This window comes from Melopsittacus undulatus, chromosome 7 (genome assembly GCF_012275295.1).
Source record: "Melopsittacus undulatus isolate bMelUnd1 chromosome 7, bMelUnd1.mat.Z, whole genome shotgun sequence".
NCBI lineage: Eukaryota > Metazoa > Chordata > Aves > Psittaciformes > Psittaculidae > Melopsittacus > Melopsittacus undulatus.
This window is the reverse complement of record NC_047533.1, coordinates 54151526-54169957: the sequence shown is the minus strand read 5'-3', so window position 1 is coordinate 54169957 and position 18432 is coordinate 54151526. Positions and strand designations below refer to the sequence as shown.

The following is an 18432-nucleotide window of genomic DNA, read 5'->3' as shown; positions in this document are numbered from 1 at the left end:
ATACAGAACATGTCAAGTCTCACTCCATTACATCAATTAGCTTGTATCAGAAAGATGTGTGTATGATACATTTTCCATGTAAAGATATGGAACATTCAGCACTGGAATTATCCTCAACAAAAATGATTCAGGACCCAGCAAGTAAGCAAATGGTTCTGGAAAGCGATGCGGCCATGAAGCTCAGTAACTTAACCTCACTCTTTCCTGCCTTCCCCTGTGCCTATTGGTATGCAATTAACACACTCTGTGTTGGACTGACTCAGGGCTGATCACCACATCAACTTGAAGGCAAGTCCATTCCTCATTCAGCATAAACATCAAGCAGCTGGCTATCCCTGGGAAGATGCAGGTAAGTATGGTTCATCAGTCTTTACCTTTCAGTACAGAAATGGATCTTCAGTGCAGATCATTTCCCATGGACAATCTATAATGGCTTGTTTCTCAGGATGAGCCAGCAACAGATTGTTTTTCAGAGGTACAGTAACTCCTTAAACAGTTAAATAGGGAGACAAAAGTACCTTACTTGGATATTTCAGATAGCTCTTAGAAACAGTTACTCCTTTTCATCATTCATGCAGGGAACCGGGCTGCTGGTTTCTGGTACCCTGCCAGCAAAAAGCCCATACCTAAGTGTGGGAAAAAATCAATTCAAATGTTCAGAAATCAGACAGAGAAAGCAATATGTTTCTTAAAAAAAAAAAAAATTCAAAAAACAAAGTATGAACCCCTCACACACCTATTTTAATAATTCTTTACATCATGGAGAAATAGCTGCTAGTATTTAGTCCACAGCAGTACAGGGCCAAGTGGGAGAGGTCTAAACCAGTCAAGAGACAAGATGCTGGAAAGCCTTGTCTCAAGCAGGATCACACTGCTAAATGGAGGGGAAAGACCTCCTCTGCTCTACCCATGAGACTTGGCAGGCTTGATCCTGCTGATAATATCAAAAGCGCGTGCAAGAACCATGAGCCAAGAGGGCGGGCTTGGATATTAAGCCTCTTTCCCATGGCTGTGAAAGAACACAGAAGCAACCCTCCCCCCACAACAAGCTACTTCATCTACCACTCTGATCTTTCCTTATGAAGTTTAATATTGACTCAAGCAATTACTAATCCAGATGTGAACAAACTTGTTTTTGTTACACCTGGAACAGAACCTCCTGATACAAGCAGGGCTGACTGCTGATGCGTGCCTGTAAAGGAGTAGAAGCACAGTAGCTTGCATATCCCTTAAATCTGCTTGTGGTCCAAGGTTTCTGTGCAAGCAAGACCAGGCAGGTCAGCATAGACAACTGAAATTCTTCCACATAATCACCCCCAGCAGCCCCAGAGGAGGAATAAGGCTGTGCTGGGCACCAGCAGACGGCAGGCATTGGCGGGTGCAGGGAAATCATCTCTCCTGAGGTGCCTTTCCATCCACAGACTCATGTGCTGCCCTTCAGTGCCAATGTTCCAGCCTTCCTTTACATTACTGTCACAAAGTGATTGCAATTAGGTCCAGCATATAACATGAACAACTGAACCACATCTACCCTATTCTAAGTATTATCCCCTACCTTTCAGAGATATGGGTAAAAATGGAAAAGCACTGCAGAAAGCATTCCTGGCAGGTTCTAGCCTAGGCTTGATTTGGATGCTAGCAGATCTAAATGCCTGCTATCTTTTTGAGACTCATCAGTGAATCTCGTTACTGACTGTACAATACTGCCCTAGCTGACAGCTTTGACAGCTCCTTCCTGTCTTTTAAATCCATGCTTTCTTCTGCCTGGGCAAGGTACTGAAGATCGGCAGCTGCTGTCTCTGCTGGGATGTAGAGGTGTTGCTACTGGCGCCTCCTACCACTTCTGTGACAGGGCTGTTCTGTTGGTTGGGTGAGGCAAGGTTTCCAATGGAGCAGGAATGTGAAAGCTGCGGAGCTTCAAAGTTAACACTGTTTGAAGAAGCTCGAGAAAACGCCTGTAGGAAAAGAAATGCTTGACTACAGAAGCAGAAAGGTGGCTCACTGGCAGAGACACAAAATATGTAAAAATCAGGAAGTGTTTCTTCCATCTGCAAAATTTGGGATGACTGACTGGATACTGATCTAGAAAAGACAAGCATCATCAGCACAGGAAGTTGTGTGGCTTTACATATGCTCTCTGAAATATCTTCCAAACATAGCTCTGCAGGTGGCATAGATGAGCTACAGACGGGGCAGCGGGGATGTGGGCGCAGGTTTTGCTGCTCTCTGCCCATGCAGCTCACAGACCAGCCTCCAGGCGAGGAGAGAGGGCATCTTGCCCTTCTTCACTGTGAAATCATCCTTTTTTCTTACTGGCTTTGATGTCCAGTGAGAGGGTTATCAAGGGTAACCATGAAGCAATGCCACATTCAAGCAAATTGCTTCGATATGGACTCTGTTGTTAGGAGATCATAGGACTAGTTATACTTAGGTCTTGCCTAGACTGGAAAAGGGTGTACCAATGCATCAGCGCATTAGAGATAGAGCCCTTTCCTACTTATGTGTGTAAAAACATAGAAATCCATAGGTCTTCCTAGTTTGCCCCACTTTACAAGAAATTCGGATAGTGGCTTTGATGGATGCATGCAAGTATCTCTCAGCCTACAGTTATGGACAGGTTCAGGGAGAAAAGCATCTGTAAAAGTCCCTGGATTATGACACTAATTTGGATTGAATCAGCTGCTTGGTGCCCCCCTAAGCGACGTGTGCCGCTCAAGTGCGCTGCCCGTCCGGTGATCGGGGAAAGGCGAGCAGCCGCAGGCCCGTCGCCTGTCGCCTGTGGCAGACGGGTGGCCGCCCGTTCTTCCTCCGCAGCACGTCTGTTGTGCTGCAAGTTTGTGCCGCTCTGCACTGCTGGAAAAGCTCCAAGGCGCGGGGAGGCGTAGCTAGACAGCAAGCATGGGTTACCCCGCCAAGACGAGAAGCTCCGCGGAGGGCAGTGAGCGGCCGGGACGTTCTGTCCAGTCCTGTCCCTTCTCGTCTCGTCCCGTCCCGCCGGGGAAGGCGGGAGGGGCAGGCAAGGAGGAGGAGTTTGGGGGGGGGTAGCACCGGTTTAAGAGGCGGCGAGCCCCCAGCCGTGCCGTTCCGTGCTGTGCGGTACTGTGCTGTGCCGTGCCGGCGGGATGGAGGAGCGCTATAGCAAGGCTGAGACCCTCGCCCTGCGGAGGAAGCACATCGGGTAGGGACTGGGAGCGCGGCCGGGGCCGGGAGGATGAGGTGGAGGAAGGTCTCAGGCAGCTGCACTGTCCCCCCCACCGGACGTGCCACTGCCCGGACAGCCCCGCTGAGCGTTGCTGGGGGCTGGCAGCGCTGGGCATTCCCTCCGGGAGCGCCGGGAGGGGACACGGCTCGACAGCACTTCATCTTGCCAGACCTTCCGTCCGCTTCTAATTGCAGCGGCAGTGGGAGGGTGCAGTCGTTAAACACAGTACATCAAACCCTACATCACTTTTTCAGAGATCAGAGCAAGCAACCTGAGTGTGGTACCCAGGTGTATGTCTAAAATGCAGCTGTGCAGGGTTTTGGGGTTTGGTTTTGGTTTGGTTGTTTTGGGTTCTTTTTGTGAATAAACTGCATGCTCCTGGAAAACAGACGTCTGGGTTAAATGAAACTGAGGAGTTTTCTTAAGCCGAGTCTAAGTGGGAGAAATGCAGGAAGGCTGCTAGCAGCTATGACCTGAGCAATATCCCTGGCTGTGCACTTACCTGATCACACTGTATTGCAATATTAATTAGACCAGAATGTGCAGCTATAATTCTTTTATTCAGTAGTTGTTGCTAAGTGAAGATAAGTCCAGATTGTTAAAACCAGTACTGGCTATTTGCTGATTGCATCCTAAATGTGTGGCATATATAGGAAGTTCACTAGGGATTCAAAAAAGTCATCCTCATGAAGCTGACACATCAGCCTCTCTTTGCAGCCAGCTCAATACTACAAGCCTTGGCTGTGCAAGGATTAGAGAATCGCATTGTGCTGGGCAACCAAAAAGAAACTTTCACAAGTCAAACTGACCTGCTGTAGAAGAAAAATCTGTGGTCAAGATCTGGCTGATGATGATGATGGTGTGCATTGCTTTTAAAGTGTACCAGTGCAGTAGCTGAAGATGTCAGAAGAGATCTATGCAAGGGGGCTAGAAACTGTGAGAAAGGAAGTAAACCAACTTCACTTTCTTGGGGTCACATTTAGGCTTTACAAGTTTGGAATCTCAAAATACCCAACAATAACTCTTGAGTTACCTGGAAACAACTGTGCTTATCCAAGGTCACATAAGCATTACCAAAAGTTCAGAGAGCTTTCCTTCTGCTCAGTAATATCATTCAACATAATTACATCGGCATGTTCCCACTGGGGGTTGGGAGGGGGAGAGAGTACTTTGGATAATTTTACAAGGAGTCTAAATTTTGCTGGAACTGATGTAGGTTCTTATAAAAAGCTGGTTTTAAAGATTTTATCCAAAGCAGTCAGGAAGAAATAGTGAGGGTTTTAAGACCTGCTCAGTACCTCTGAAAATAAAGTCTGCAAAGCATTAGTGTTTTGTTCTTGAATGTGACCTCTATATGGTAGTCATCCATTGCGTAATGAGTTTTTGGCTATAGTATAAAACAATATTTAACAACATAACTTTATTCCCAGTGAGTTAATTGCCAATACATACTTGTAAGGCATGTAAACAAACCGAGCTAGAGCCAGAAACACAGCAGGACATATAAGGACCTGGAATGACCTGCAGTCACTGCTCCTATGAAACCACTTGCAGACAGAATCATGCTCTGAATGCACCCTTATTAAAGACCTTCTTCTGTTCCCACTGTGCCTGAGGAGGGGCACGGGGGCTGATTTTAATTTCAACAAGAGCCCCACTTGCCCACTGCAGTGATTTAAGCCAGGACACCCACCATCTGAACCACTCACAAGCTCATTGCAGAGGGAGGCGGTTGTTTCCAGAGCTGCCAAAAAAGCATCGCTCCCCAACACTCAGAGCAGGGGGAGCCACTAAGAAATCTAAAGTGATATTGTTTTATAATTTTTAATTTTGTTTTTAGACCTTCCTGCAAGGTTTTCTTTGCCAAGGACCCTCTGAAGATAGTGCGTGCTCAGGGCCAATATATGTTTGATGAGAAAGGAGAAAAATACTTAGACTGTATCAACAATGTTGCACATGGTAAGCAGATTAACCTATAAGACTGTTCTTATTCCTTAATTTCTAATAGGGATCAGAACATGCTTCTTCCAAGTGATGAAGTTCACAGTGTTTCTCTGAATCTCTTTGTGGTTCAATAACTGACTGCTTGCTGGTAATAACTGGTTATTTTCCTCTCTAGTTGGCCACAGTCATCCGTATGTGATAAAGGCTGCAACAAAACAGATGGAACTGCTCAATACAAATTCCCGGTTCCTGCATGACAACCTTGTTCAGTATGCACAGCGTCTCACAGCCACCCTGCCCGAGAAACTCTCTGTTTGCTATTTTGTTAATTCTGGGTATGTCTGACTGTTTGTTTTTTTCCATTATGACTGCTTTGCAGCTGTTGAGATGGACACTCAGAACAGCTTGGTCTAAATCTTACTAGCTAGGACTTAGTAATAAGCAACAAAAATATTTCCAGTAGTGGACTGTCACATTTAATGTGTTTAATGCAAGACAGCTAAAACATAAAACTGGTTTGCTGAAAGCTATGCACACAAGGGGTAAAAAAGCAAGAAAAGCAAATCAGACTGCAAATTGGTAAATGTTAGGTACAGAGTAGTGAATACAATCTGTAAATTGATGTATGACCTGGAAAGGAGTAGTGTTTTTTAGGTGGTCCATTTACTCTGTGATCACTTACTTTGCCAGAACAGACAACCTGCAGGGACTTGTGAGCAGAGGGGCTGTTACAGGTCAGACTAGAAGTTTGAGCCTTCATCTGAGGAGCAGATTTACATTCTCTGATGCCTGATGGTGTAAGCACTGGGGAGGACGGAGACATCATGGAGAATGGGAGATAGGGTTGGCATGCTGTTGCTTTCTGAGGATTTGTGGCTGCATTGCACTCTCAGCTGCAAAGCAGTCTCACTTGTACCAAGAGGGGGTAAATGTCTACAAGCAAACTAGGGGAAGGAAAGAAAGCATCTCTTTGTTTGCTGTTTATACAAAGAACCAATTTTTCTGCGCCCTCTTACATGGCATTTTGTCTCAACCTTAGCATTGTAATCTGTATGGTAACAGAGCCTGCTGTGTTATTATATCCATTAATCCTATGCTTCGTCTTCTGTACGAGAATACCATTTTAATTGGAAGCCCTTCCTTACTATTTTGTGGCTGTGTCTGTTATTATGCAGGTCTGAAGCAAATGATCTTGCTTTACGACTGGCTCGGCAGTACCATGGGCACCAAGATGTGATCACCCTTGAAAAGTAAGGACATAGAACAGCTTATATGAATGCAGCCAGCAACTGCCATTACTTCAGAAGTGGCTTTGCAGTAACCCCCTGCTGTTTGTACTACACTGCCTGCTGAAAGAAAACCTTTGTTGCTTTCATATTAGAACAGGTCAGGAAATCCCTTTTCCACATTTGGATAAACACAAGTCTTGAAGATCTCTGAAAAATAAGCTTGTCAATACATTAAAAGGTCAATAACCTGCTACAGAGCATTTCCCACAGAGACTCCTGAAGCAATTCAGGCCAGAGTTTTGAATGTGGGTTTCCAAAATCAATGCTTGGTCTGGCCACAGGGCTGCTCTGGAGAAGGGTTTTCTGTCCATCACACTCTACTGGACATGTTTTTTTTTGTACAAGTAAATATTTAGTGGGCAAGAAGATCCTGTAATGGCAGCAGTGCTGTACTGGTGCTCAGCTCTCTTTCAGTGAACACAAGTATGTGCACAAAACCAAGCAGCTCCAAAATCAGGAGGCACTGAGCAAGCCATTACACATGGGGAAGGTGGCCAGCTATGTCTCTGGGTTTCCCTTGCTAAGATGCAGCTGTAGGCTTGGGTCTTCTTCTCAGGTTGTGATAAGAAAGTTCAGCCAGAGCAACTGCAAGAGCACTTGCCTCTATTTGAACTGTACAAACCTTGTTTGACTCAGCTGTTCTCAGATCACTGTCAGCCCTCCTTGACTCATGTGGCCAAGGTTTGAAGCCTTTGAGAGTAGCTTCCACCAGGAGAGGCTGAGGATGGAGCTGGCTCTGTCACTGTTTTACTGCAACATCTTCCTGAACACCACAAGATATTTCTTTGCCCTGGTTCCCACACTCTAGGCTTTTATACCATAGCTACCATCCCAGTCAAGGAAGGTATTCTTTCCTTTCTTTGTGTACATTAGCAAATTTTGTTAGCTAGTAGAAAGTTGTAAAGAACGCAAAGGAGTTTAAACACATCCTCTCTACCCTACTTATGTACTATTAAGAGATTGTGACATGTCTTTGATTTGGTTTGAAATTCCCTTCACTTCAAGTTTATGGCTGAAATAGAGTGTTTATTCCCTGAATGAAGCTGCTACATGCTTTAGGCTCAAAAAACTCTTTCCACATTTCTAAATCAAATTGGGCTTGGTAGTAACCAGCTATAGAATACTCTGTGATATAAGGCTTTTATATTCAAACAATATTCATACTTACCGTGAAAGTGCCTTCAGCCAAACATTCTAGCCTGTAAGGTCTTCAGAGCAGGTAGCAGTGTGCTGCCTCTGCAGAAGATCCCCACCTTCAAATGCAGTGCAAGTTCTTGAGAGTCTCTGCAATGGTGTTGGGGTCTAGTTTGCAAAGCTTGAGTTGGCCAAAGTGGTCCCCACATGTTGGAAATGAGGGAACTGAACCCATCCTTCTGCTGCTAGGTAAGGCTGCTAGGACAGCCACTGTAGAGGTAGTGTGGTCCAGGGACTATTATCTTGGTCTGCTCCCGTGATGGCACTTGATTTAATGCAAGAAAAAAGCCTCCTGGTTCCAATCTTGCTAGTGAATTAAAGTCAATGGCAATCTCGCATTGTCTTTGAGAGAAAGACTGAGTAAATTAAATCAAGATCACTTAACAAACAGTGCTACCGTGTTGCAGATACAGTTGTTTATTCTGGATTATTTATGGTCACAGCTGTAAATTTAGCTCTCCTATACATTTGGTGAAAAGTTACTTTGATATTTAACACTTCTACAGTGCTTACCATGGCCATGTTACATCTCTGATTGACATCAGTCCCTATAAATTTAATCAGCTGGGAAAGGACAGCAAGAAAGAGTTTGTGCATGTGGTAAGTGTGGTTTTTTGCTTTTTGTCATTTTCATGCTTGTTGCACACCATACTGAATTACCCACTTCTGGTGTAAATATACTTTCATTCTGTTTTGCTGATGCTAGAGTACATACACTTGGCTGTTTATTAAATACAGTAAAATTGTTTGCTTTTGGATTCCTAAGAGGGCATTCAGCTGTGAGACTGATTTCCTTCAGAATGCTACAAGTTTCTTCAGTCACTGTACTATATGTTACCAAGTTTGAAGAAATTAGCCACTGTCTGTTGTGTTGGTCTGGATAAAGATATGCAGGACATTTGAGTCTACTTCTAAAAACTGGAAAGGGAGACACCACAGGTTCACACAGATCTAGGTATAGTGCTCATGGGTATCCACGTGAGTGCGGTGCAGTTCGATTTTCTGCCTGTTCTTGATATCCTACAAAGGCAAAAATCATTCTCAGCCCAGAGATGTACACCAAGCAGGTCTTTCCTAGCTAGAGCTCCTTGCATTAAGCACACTGTTGAAGTAGTATCCACCTTTTTATACCACTTCCTTTCTCATATTTACTGAACAGTTTGTAGAAGTTGGAAAGTCGTACAGATTTGTACTGTGACTAGGACACCGGAAGGGAAGTCACAGACTGGAAAACCCCATTTTCCAGTTGCAGAAACGGATCTTTCTGCAAGAATCTGAAATAAGATGATGGATGAGGACTCAGTATTGTGTCTTGGGGGAGAGGAAGGATGGTCTTGAAAGGTGGAGGATGTAGGGACGGTCTTGAAAGGTCAACGATGTAGATGATGGCTCTTTCAGCAGCTGTTGAACACATCACAGGCCTGGATTGAGTTTAAGCTCTTGCAAGCATTTTTGCAATTCCATGCAGAAATTCAGGCTGTACTATTATTATTTTTCTGTGTGGAAAGACTGAAAATGCAGAGCAATAGAAAAGAAAGTAAATGTTTCATAGAAGGATGGGCTTAAAAAAATCAATTAAAAAATTGGTCTTTTCAGGCTCCTTCTCCAGATATCTACAGAGGGAAATACAGAGAAGACCACCCAGATCCAGCAAGTGCTTATGCTGAAGAGGTGAAAAAGATTATTGAAGAAACACAGAAGAATGGACGTAAGGTGTGTGTTTTGTGCTCTGCAAATGCTGAGGTTTCATCTCTTAAGTGTGGCATGGGGGCTTGAAACAGGGAAGGACATGTTTCTTTACTCAGTTTTGCTTGCTTCCCCCTGTCCATTTTCTACGCTGGGTTCTATGTTCAAAATAATAGCTATCATAGTATTATTTCTAGGCAACAATGAAGGGATCAATAATACAGATGTAAATAAGCAGATACAACCAAAGCAGTTTGATTTATCATTTCATGCATTGAACCAGTAAATTGTGAATATCTTAGGTCAAGCTTTGAGGTAAGATGAGAAACTGTACAAATTCTAGCAAGGATATATCAAAGTCTCCAGGATATGGGGTAAATATGCTGGATAAAATCTTGACACATTTCCAGGTCTAGTAGCTTAAGCTAACTCTGTAGTAATCTAATAAAAATGTATACCTTCCAATCATTTACAATATGACCTTGATAAAAACAGGTAATTTCTGAACAAGTTTACCTAAAATGAATGTTAATGTTTTGTATGATGGCTTTAGAGTTTTGAGACATGTAGGGCTTGATCCAAAGCCCACTGAAGTCCCAGAAGACTTCAGTGGGGGTTGGAACAGCATGTTCTCGTCTAATCCAGTGCACTTACATCACTCTTTTAGTTTCTTCATCAACTTTTTTTATTCTCTACTAACGGATAGTTTTGTTTTTTCTTCCCTTGTTTCCTTTCTTTTGCATATTTCTTAGGTTTTGATGACATAAACCTGTGGCAGGACAAGTTGTGCTAAAGGCTAAGCCTCATATGCTATGGGAAGCTTCGTACTCTTTGGCCGTAGCATGCCTCTTCAAATATAGTGTATGGTTCTTTACACGTTACTGCTCGGCCTTGTTTCCAGGAAGACTGCACCAGCCCAGAGAGACCTCTTGATGCTCAGGGAGGGGTTCACAAGTGGTGTGGGGATGCAATCCCTTAATAGCAGACTTATGCCGAGACTTTGGGGTAATATCGTATCTCTGCTGCATAGACCTCTGCTGTTGACAAGAAATGAATTTTGATGCTCCAGTTTTTCTGATCCGCTGCTCTTACCCTTACTGACTTGAAATAACTTTATTTTTCATTCCTAGCAACTGGAATTATTTCATCTATAGATTTTTTCTCCTCTTTTGTCAAGTGCCTTACGCTGACATTTTACTTGTGTACTTACTTGCATTAAGCAGGGGTGCCCAAAAAAGTAGCCTCAGGTCATTTTAAAGTTAAGCTTCTGCCCACCTCTAGCTGGTGTTCAGGATTGAAAAAAAAGCTGATCACCACATATATGCATTACGAGAGACCCTTGGCATTAAGCAAGTTTCATTAACCCCTTGGGGAAACAAGAGTTTCACACACAACATGGTTGTGTGTCTCATGTAAATTGAAATCTGTAAATAAGTTTGCAGAGCTCCCAGGAGCCTGATCCAACATCCACTGATATCAGTAAGCGTCTTCTACTTCAACAGCTGTAGGACTAGGGCTTAATATAGGTCCTTGTATTCCTCTCAGGTTGCAAAGGTGGCCCTGGCTACTGCAAATTTGGGCACCCCAGATTACAAAATAAATTCTTTAGCCATAGCTGTTCTCAAGAGGCCTCGGTTGTCCAACCCATTGTGTGGTTAAATTAAAGCACACATTGAAACACGTATTTCTAGGTTGTTAGATATTTTTGTAAGGGCCAAGTAGATGAGCACAGTTCTCACCTGAGTTTGTTTCTCGTAGATTGCTGCCTTCATAGCTGAATCCATGCAGAGCTGTGGAGGCCAAGTAATTCCACCTGTGGGCTACTTCCAGAAAGTGGCGGAGTACGTACATTACTTCAAAAGGGTGTAACTGGAAAATGAACTAAAGAAACAGGTTTTTCACTATAGGCTTATGCAATCAATTAAGCTATCCCTCTCTGTTGGGTTTGGCTATCTGTGGTTCCTGTCTACTTTTTGAAGAGTATGATTCCACTTTTTTTTTTTATGGCACATTAGCTGACCAACTGATTTTAGGTCAATAATTGTCTTTCCTTTTCTATCTTTAATGCTTAGGCCATGAGTTTAACGGATGATGAAGTTGAACCTTCATAGATAGAATCCTGCAGTACCATTACAGTGCCCTATTCTGCATCAACGTATCAGATTTTTTTTCATAACATTTTGCAAACTGAAAATTTTATCAATTGAAATAGCTATAGCTGTGTTTCAGCAGCCACATTCTTTCTCTTTTCCTAACCTGGTCTCTTGCTGGAGAATTTCTGTAGTAGAAGCTCCCCTGACCTGCTTGAGATATGCGCTGTGGCATAGTCATTGAAGCTATTCTATTTGTTTTCAGGTATGTGCGTGCAGTGGGTGGAGTGTTCATAGCTGATGAGGTCCAGGTTGGCTTTGGCAGAGTTGGGAAGCATTTTTGGGCATTCCAGCTACAAGGCGAAGACTTTGTGCCTGACATTGTCACCATGGGAAAACCCATTGGCAATGGCCACCCTATGTCTTGTGTGGTCACAACAAGGGAAATAGCTGAAAGTTTTGGTGCTTCTGGAATGGAGTATTTCAATACAGTAAGTTTGTATGTGAAAGATTAACTTCTTTTATTTTGATCTGCTTTTAGCAGTTAGAAGTTGTTCAGGTGATTTAACTAACACCTGCATCCATCACACATCACATTACTTGAGAGTCAACCACAGTCTAACATCTAAAAGCAAGTGGAGGGGCTTTTAAATGTGCTCTGTATCAAGTGATATATCTTAATATGAACCAGCATTAGCTCTCTGGCAAGCCATGCATTTCAGCACACATCCATATAGATAAATTCTTTTTTCCCTCTCTCTCTCTCCCTGCTCTGGAATGTTGGCCATGTAAAATCTCATTTTCTAGGACAGGTTCTGTGTTGGTGGCATGTGTACCCTGCAGACCTTGCTCTGCAGTTATCACCTAACAAAACCCTAACAAAAAAAAGATTACCACTTACCACCAAACATTTGAGCTGCATGCATGCCATAGAGAAGTAGCTTTCTTCTCGTTTACCAAGTCCTCTTTCTGCTCCTGTGACTGAGCCTTCTTCCCAGCTACCTTAAATCCCTTGCTTTTAATGGAGTTTATACCCTCTAGTTTAAGAAATAGCAGATCTGTCACCCACCCACTGCTCTTCACAGGAGTATTTTGCCTGCACATGCAATAGGCAGACTGTGAGAGCACCTTGAACACTTCAGCAGTGAAATCTTCAAATTACTGAAACTCAAAGCAGGGGAAATGGTAGCCCCTCTGTTGGGCCTCTTACACTGCCCATAGTGTAGGGGATGGTCCTCCACAGCCTGCATGGCATAAAATCTCTGCCTCTTCAAGCATTCCTCACGACATGCCAGTGCGGAGAGGGGAAGTGAAGAATAGGCGCAGTTGAATGTTTCTTGATGGGTTTTGGTTTTGTATTTGTCTTTACTATCAGTTTGGAGGCAATCCAGTGTCTTGTGCTATTGGTTTGGCTGTGCTGGATGTAATAGAACAAGAAGATCTCCAAGGTAATGCCACACGTGTAGGAAATTATCTCCTGGAGTTGCTGGCTGAGCAAAAGGAGAAACACCCCTTAGTGGGAGATATCAGGTGGGTGCCTTACAGCAACAGAGTAATAACTGTGCTAGAAAAATAAATAAGTTGTGGGTGCTGGGAACACAAAAGCATTATGTCATGGTTATGCTACACCTTTTTTTAAATGGGCGACGCAAAACTAATACTGTGAGGCAGTATCTTTTTCAAAGTTGTCCATCCATCTACTTGGAATTCAGCTTCAGAAATCAGCTCTGAAGTGTAGCCACTAGAAAAGCTCTTGGAGAGAGTAGGAGGAGGAACCATCCGCATGTGATAGCCTAATTGTCAGTGCACTCTTGGGATGTTGGACCTTGTTCAAATGTCTGGATCATTTCACTTGGAGATGTTAGCGTGGGTTTTCCTCATCTCATGTTACTACCATGAAAACTGCCTTCAGGTTGGGGGAAGAAGAGGGTATTGAGTTGTGAATGGTTTTTTTAGTTCTTAGTTTTGGTTATTTGTCTCCCATAGCTCACTGGCTTGAGGTTTGCAGGGTAAGAGAGAAAGAATATTATTCTGTCTTTCTTAACTGGTCATGTAGCCTTAATAAGCCAGCTAAATTTATTTATCCAGAAATACCTGTTATCCCACTTTGATCATCTGAAGTAGCCAGTGCCAAAAGATGGCCAAAGAGAACACCCTCCTCTCTTTCCTGCTCTTTCTCCCTTGTGCCCCAGGGAAGGGAACTGTAGTTTTTAGAAACAGGTTTTGCATTTTCTTGCAGCAGAAGGCTCGGTTACTGACACTGGGTTTCACTGGTTTGCATTTTTTCTCTACTCCAGGGGTGTTGGATTGTTTGTTGGAGTAGATCTGGTGAAAGATCAACAAAAGAGAACACCAGCCACGGCTGAAGCCCTTCACCTTATTTACAAGTAAGTGGCTTTTAAAAACTGTGTGCAGTGATCAAACCCTGCTAATATTCCTCAGCAGTTAGTTAGTCATTAGTTTCAGTTTAAATTTGTGTAGCTTTTGATAACATAGTACAAGAAAAAAAAACAAAAAAGTTTCAAAATCTAACTTGGTCACAATATAGTCTTGTACCTGTGCCTGACACAGAAGTTTCCTTTTTCCGCAGGCTGAAGGAGCATCAAATCCTTCTTAGTGCAGATGGACCCCACAGAAATATACTAAAATTTAAACCACCAATGTGTTTCACAATGGAAGATGCAAAACACGTAGTGGAGACAATTGATGCACTTCTCACAGGTATGTATGCTTTGGTGCTCAGAGGAATGTTATTCTTTGTTTCTAGATGACCCATTAGAAACACCAGCCACCATAATCTAGTCCATTATATGCAAGAGAAAGTAATCAATTACATTTCTTACCACTTGTCCAAACTGCTGTTCTTAATACCAATTGTTATAAATAAATAAAAAACTCCATATGTATTACATCCAGACTTCTCGGCAAAATCCTGCTCTTGATCCTTTCTTTTACAAACATAGTGTTACTACTCATTTCTGATCACATATGCTATATGTTAAGGAGCATATATATTCATTCAGACAGGCCTGAAAGACACTGCTGAAACATTGGTGAAACTTTCCATAAGGTGCTCTACCCTTTTTGGTTTATTTTAACTGGCGCACTGGAACATGATTGCCTCACTCAAATTTAGCCTGAAGGTTTTCAGGCTCCATTTATCTTCTACTTGGGGACCAATCCAGGGGAAAATAATGTACACTAGGTATACTATTAGCATAAGGACTCTTCAAGCCCATTTCACATTGAATGCTCCTATCTCCTGAGATTGTAACAACTGGAGTTAGACTAACATGAACCGGCTGGACAAAAGGAGAATTCAGCTCTGAAAGGCCTGTCTGAACCTCCATGTTACAGTCAAGCCTCTAATTCCATTCTTCTCTTTAAACACCCCCAAGCTACACAGTCCGGATACGTTAATCAAGCTGCCTCAGAGAAGTGTTTTAGGAAGTGTTCATCATTCTTAAGTTATTCTTCTGTGTGATAAATGCTCAGAGGAATAGCTGATTAGGTATTCTTTACTTCAGCCAGCTGTTAAATTGACTGTATGCTTACTTACCCCAGTTTATACTTAATTGAATTATTTTATTATTTTTTTTTTAGAAATTGAAGAGGCCACTGGAATGAAGACAGAAAATAATGCATCTACAAATGCACAGTATAAAAGAAAAGTATGTTTTGAATTTTTTTTTCAACTCTTATTCAGATAGGTGTTTGGCAAAGCAAGTATAAATTACTTTGGTAGAGCACACCTTCATTTTTGGTGGTGTGAGTAGTTCTGTTCCTTGAAACTGAGCTCAGAACATAACCCATTACTAGAAACCTGAGAGGATTGTGTTACTGGGGCAAATTTAAAAAGAGCTGAGTAATACAGACCTACAACAAGAATCATGTTATAGACAAGCCCCTCACCTTGTCTGCCTTGTGTGCAAACAAGACCAGCCAGACTTTGGACTGCACAGAATTGTGAAGTCAGCAGTCAACAGTTTTACTAGTTCTGGGTATTGCATGCCACTGATGGATATTTGGCTTTCTAAGCAAGCCTTCAGCCTGGAAGGTGTCCAAGTTTTCAGAGAATGCCAAGGATTTTGTTTCCACCATAGCTCTCTGAGTATGAATGGCTGACATGCATCCAAATTAGGACTTACTAGGTTGAAGCCCCAGCTTTGGATAAATCATCTATAATTTCTCACAGCCTTAAAAACCTGGCACCCACCATGTTTATAGGAAAGTTTGCTGAGCTGTCCCTTGGTGAGTTTTTCAGTGATATTGTGAATAGTGTGAAGGCAATATCTGAGCTGCCTAGGGATGTACTAATTAAGGCAGAGACCCTATGGATTATTGGTTATATAAGTTATACCGGATTTGGGGTGCCAGACTCCTCTTACAGACATTTGTATACGTTCAGTTCAATTTCTTTTCAAAGCTAAGAAGTTGTGCCACTGAAAAAGAAGAGTTAGAGCTACCTAATGGGAACCAAGTCCAGTGGCTGCTGGTTGGAAGACATGCACGTGCCTTAATTGCATTTCATTTGTGTTTCAGACAATTGAAGGGAGTTCTCAATCAGAAGGTGCAAATGAAAGCATCAGCCATATGAATGGAGCTGCCTGCAGACAAGAAAATGGGCTTTATTCTAGAAAATGCTCACTGCCAAGTGAAACAATAAGAACTTGAAGAAGGAAAGTTTCCTCATTCAGTTTGAATTTGGGTCCGGATTACTTTCGAGAAGAAGAGTGCAGTAATCAGAGTCCTGTGATCTGTTTGAAGCCTAGTCCTACCTTCCATAAGCTGATTGAATTCCTATTAGCTTCAGTAGGAGTTTAAAATACTTTTTCAAAGAAAGACATGAATGACAACTGCACCATGTGGCTTGAAATCTAGATGTGACAGAATGGACAAGTGATGCATAAATACCTTGGTGCTGATGGCAGGTTTGACATAGGTACACAAACTCTGTGAAATCTGTGCATCTACCTGTGTTACACAGAATCTGAATAGCTTAACCGTACAAGCAAATACCAATCCTATTAAAGTTTAAAATTATATTCTTAACATGCTATTTTAACAATATCTTAAATTTCAATATTTAATATTGAGATGTTAATTACTTCCCATGTTTTAATGGCTGAATTCATGAAACAGTGCTTGAGAAAGAAATCACTATTATCTTCCAGTGTAACTTAGGTCCTGTGGACCATATTCCCAGCTAATGTAAATTGGTGTAGCTTTGTTAATGTCAGCGATGTTCTAATAAGAGCCTACCACTGTGTGTGTAGAGACATGATGTTTATGCAGTGCGTTCTCACTTTATGTGCAAAGAAAATTATGAATCTGGATCCTAATTTTCTATGGATAAAGCAACTTTTATAAAGATAACTATTTATATAGAGTAAGAATTTATCTTTTTTTCTGTTTTTTTTTTACCCAAAAGTTTATATATTGAACCCTCTCAGTCCAAAAAATATGCAAGTAGAATTTATGTCATTTCAGACACACTGATTGATGGAATTTAACCTGAGGGTCTCTCAAAATGAGGTTCCTGGGGACAGCCCAGCTTGCATTCCCTTGGATCTTAGTTGTTTTGGTCCTGTTGTAGCAGTGCTGTTACTTTTTGTCAGTGGTGATGAAGTCACATGTCAGTTGCATGGGATCGTGACACGTAAATAGCTATGCTAACATTTGACAGATCACTAAAATGAGAGGACCACTGCATAAAACACGCATGCAATTATTGATTAACTGTGCTGCAGATATTTTAGACTGACTTGTCAGTGTTAAATTTCAGTGAGAGCACACAAGACCTGCTTCTGTTTAATACATGTACAACTCCATGCCATAGAAGATACTAGGGGTTTTACAAATGGTTTGTACTTCAGAAAAAAATGACAAAGTATTTTTATTTCCACTTCAGTTTTAATACCCTGAGTTCTGCTGTTTTGTAATTGCTGCTAATAACCGTACTGATATGTCTGAAAATTCAGCACCTTATCTAATTTCATGTTTTCCACAGTTTGCTATATTAATATCGATGTTTGTGGTGTAACGTCTTCCAGCATCTTCAGGCTGGCTTATTTTCTGTTTCATGATCCTTGAATAATTCTTCCATAAAATAAATCTCTTCTTATTTGTAATTACGATTTCCCCCACAAAGAGGTTTTTTGTTTCAATTTCATTCTTCAGTAACACCTATTTGATGAGGGAAATAACGTCAGTTTTGGCTGGGGGTTGTCTCCATGCCAAAGCAGAACTGTGTTTCTCCAAGGTCTTACATGGCCCTCGGCCACTCGCAGGTCTTAACTTCCAAGCCAGATGCTGCCTCAGCTGCCACACTTCAGCTCCTGCTAGCCCTGCACCAGGAAAGAAGACAGAAGTCTTTCCCAACATGAAAATACGCAAAGACCTTAAGTCAAAATAATTTGGTATGTGTCCAAATGCACAATTTAGATCAGTCCCTGCATGGAGTGCAGCTGCTTACTTATTACACCTCATCCACTGCACATAGCAAAGCAAAAGCTTGTGCAATTTATCGGAAGGGTTAAGCTCAAAAGACACACAGACCACCAGTTGTCTACATGGTCTATGGCAGTGGCTGTTGTGGCAGGTCATTAATATGTAAGTTTCAAAAGCATGTCAAAGAACAAAAAAAAAGAATAATCCAATTAGCCTAAATCTGGGGGAGGTGAAGATTAAAACTTCATAAACATGAGGGCCCTGTTCCTCTGCTTCTGCCATACCTGTGTCTTGCTTCTGCACATGCTTGAAATAAATGGAACAGTGCTCCAATTTTCTAGTGGTTTTTGCCCACTTTCTGCTTCACAAGTTGGTATGCAAGATGCAAGTTACCTAGAACAATGGTCTTCTATTTTCTTTAAACAAGAGAGGCTATCGATTCTATGATGCATGCTAAAAAAAACCCCAAACACTATTATTTAACTAAAGGAGTTAATCCAACAGTTACCAGGAGTAGAGTTGAATGTACCTGATTTACTATATCACTGTTAATGTTCCTGCAGTATCTCAGAGTCCA

The 18432-nt window shown here is 42.1% G+C and overlaps 1 protein-coding gene across 2 annotated transcripts; it reads left to right on the top strand.

The window, feature by feature from the left end:
- Positions 1-331: 331 nt before the first annotated feature.
- ETNPPL (ethanolamine-phosphate phospho-lyase) lies at positions 332-17536 on the top strand. Of its 2 annotated transcripts, none has more exons than XM_031048537.1 (13): positions 332-349; positions 5043-5161; positions 5322-5481; positions 6322-6396; positions 8136-8229; positions 9226-9342; positions 11074-11156; positions 11671-11896; positions 12781-12935; positions 13703-13792; positions 13996-14126; positions 15009-15076; positions 15948-16366. In XM_031048537.1, exons 2-13 carry the CDS (start codon positions 5107-5109, stop codon positions 16077-16079), a joined length of 1386 nt encoding a protein of 461 aa, XP_030904397.1. In that variant the 5' UTR covers positions 332-349; positions 5043-5106; the 3' UTR covers positions 16080-16366. The 2 variants fall into 2 exon arrangements, with proteins under 2 accessions (XP_030904397.1, XP_005148685.1); XM_005148628.4 differs by lacking the exon at positions 332-349 and adding an exon at positions 2959-3178 and having other exon boundaries at positions 15948-17536.
- The last annotated feature ends 896 nt before the right edge of the window (positions 17537-18432 follow it).

Excerpts from the sequence above, each read along its gene's own strand:
- ETNPPL (XM_005148628.4), top strand. The coding sequence starts at position 3,123 with ATGGAGGAGCGCTATAGCAAGGCTGAGACCCTCGCCCTGCGGAGGAAG. Across the intron at positions 3,179-5,042 it reads CTGCGGAGGAAGCACATCGG|ACCTTCCTGCAAGGTTTTCT; the intron begins GTAGGGACTGGG and ends TTTTGTTTTTAG. Across the intron at positions 12,936-13,702 it reads CCCTTAGTGGGAGATATCAG|GGGTGTTGGATTGTTTGTTG; the intron begins GTGGGTGCCTTA and ends TCTCTACTCCAG.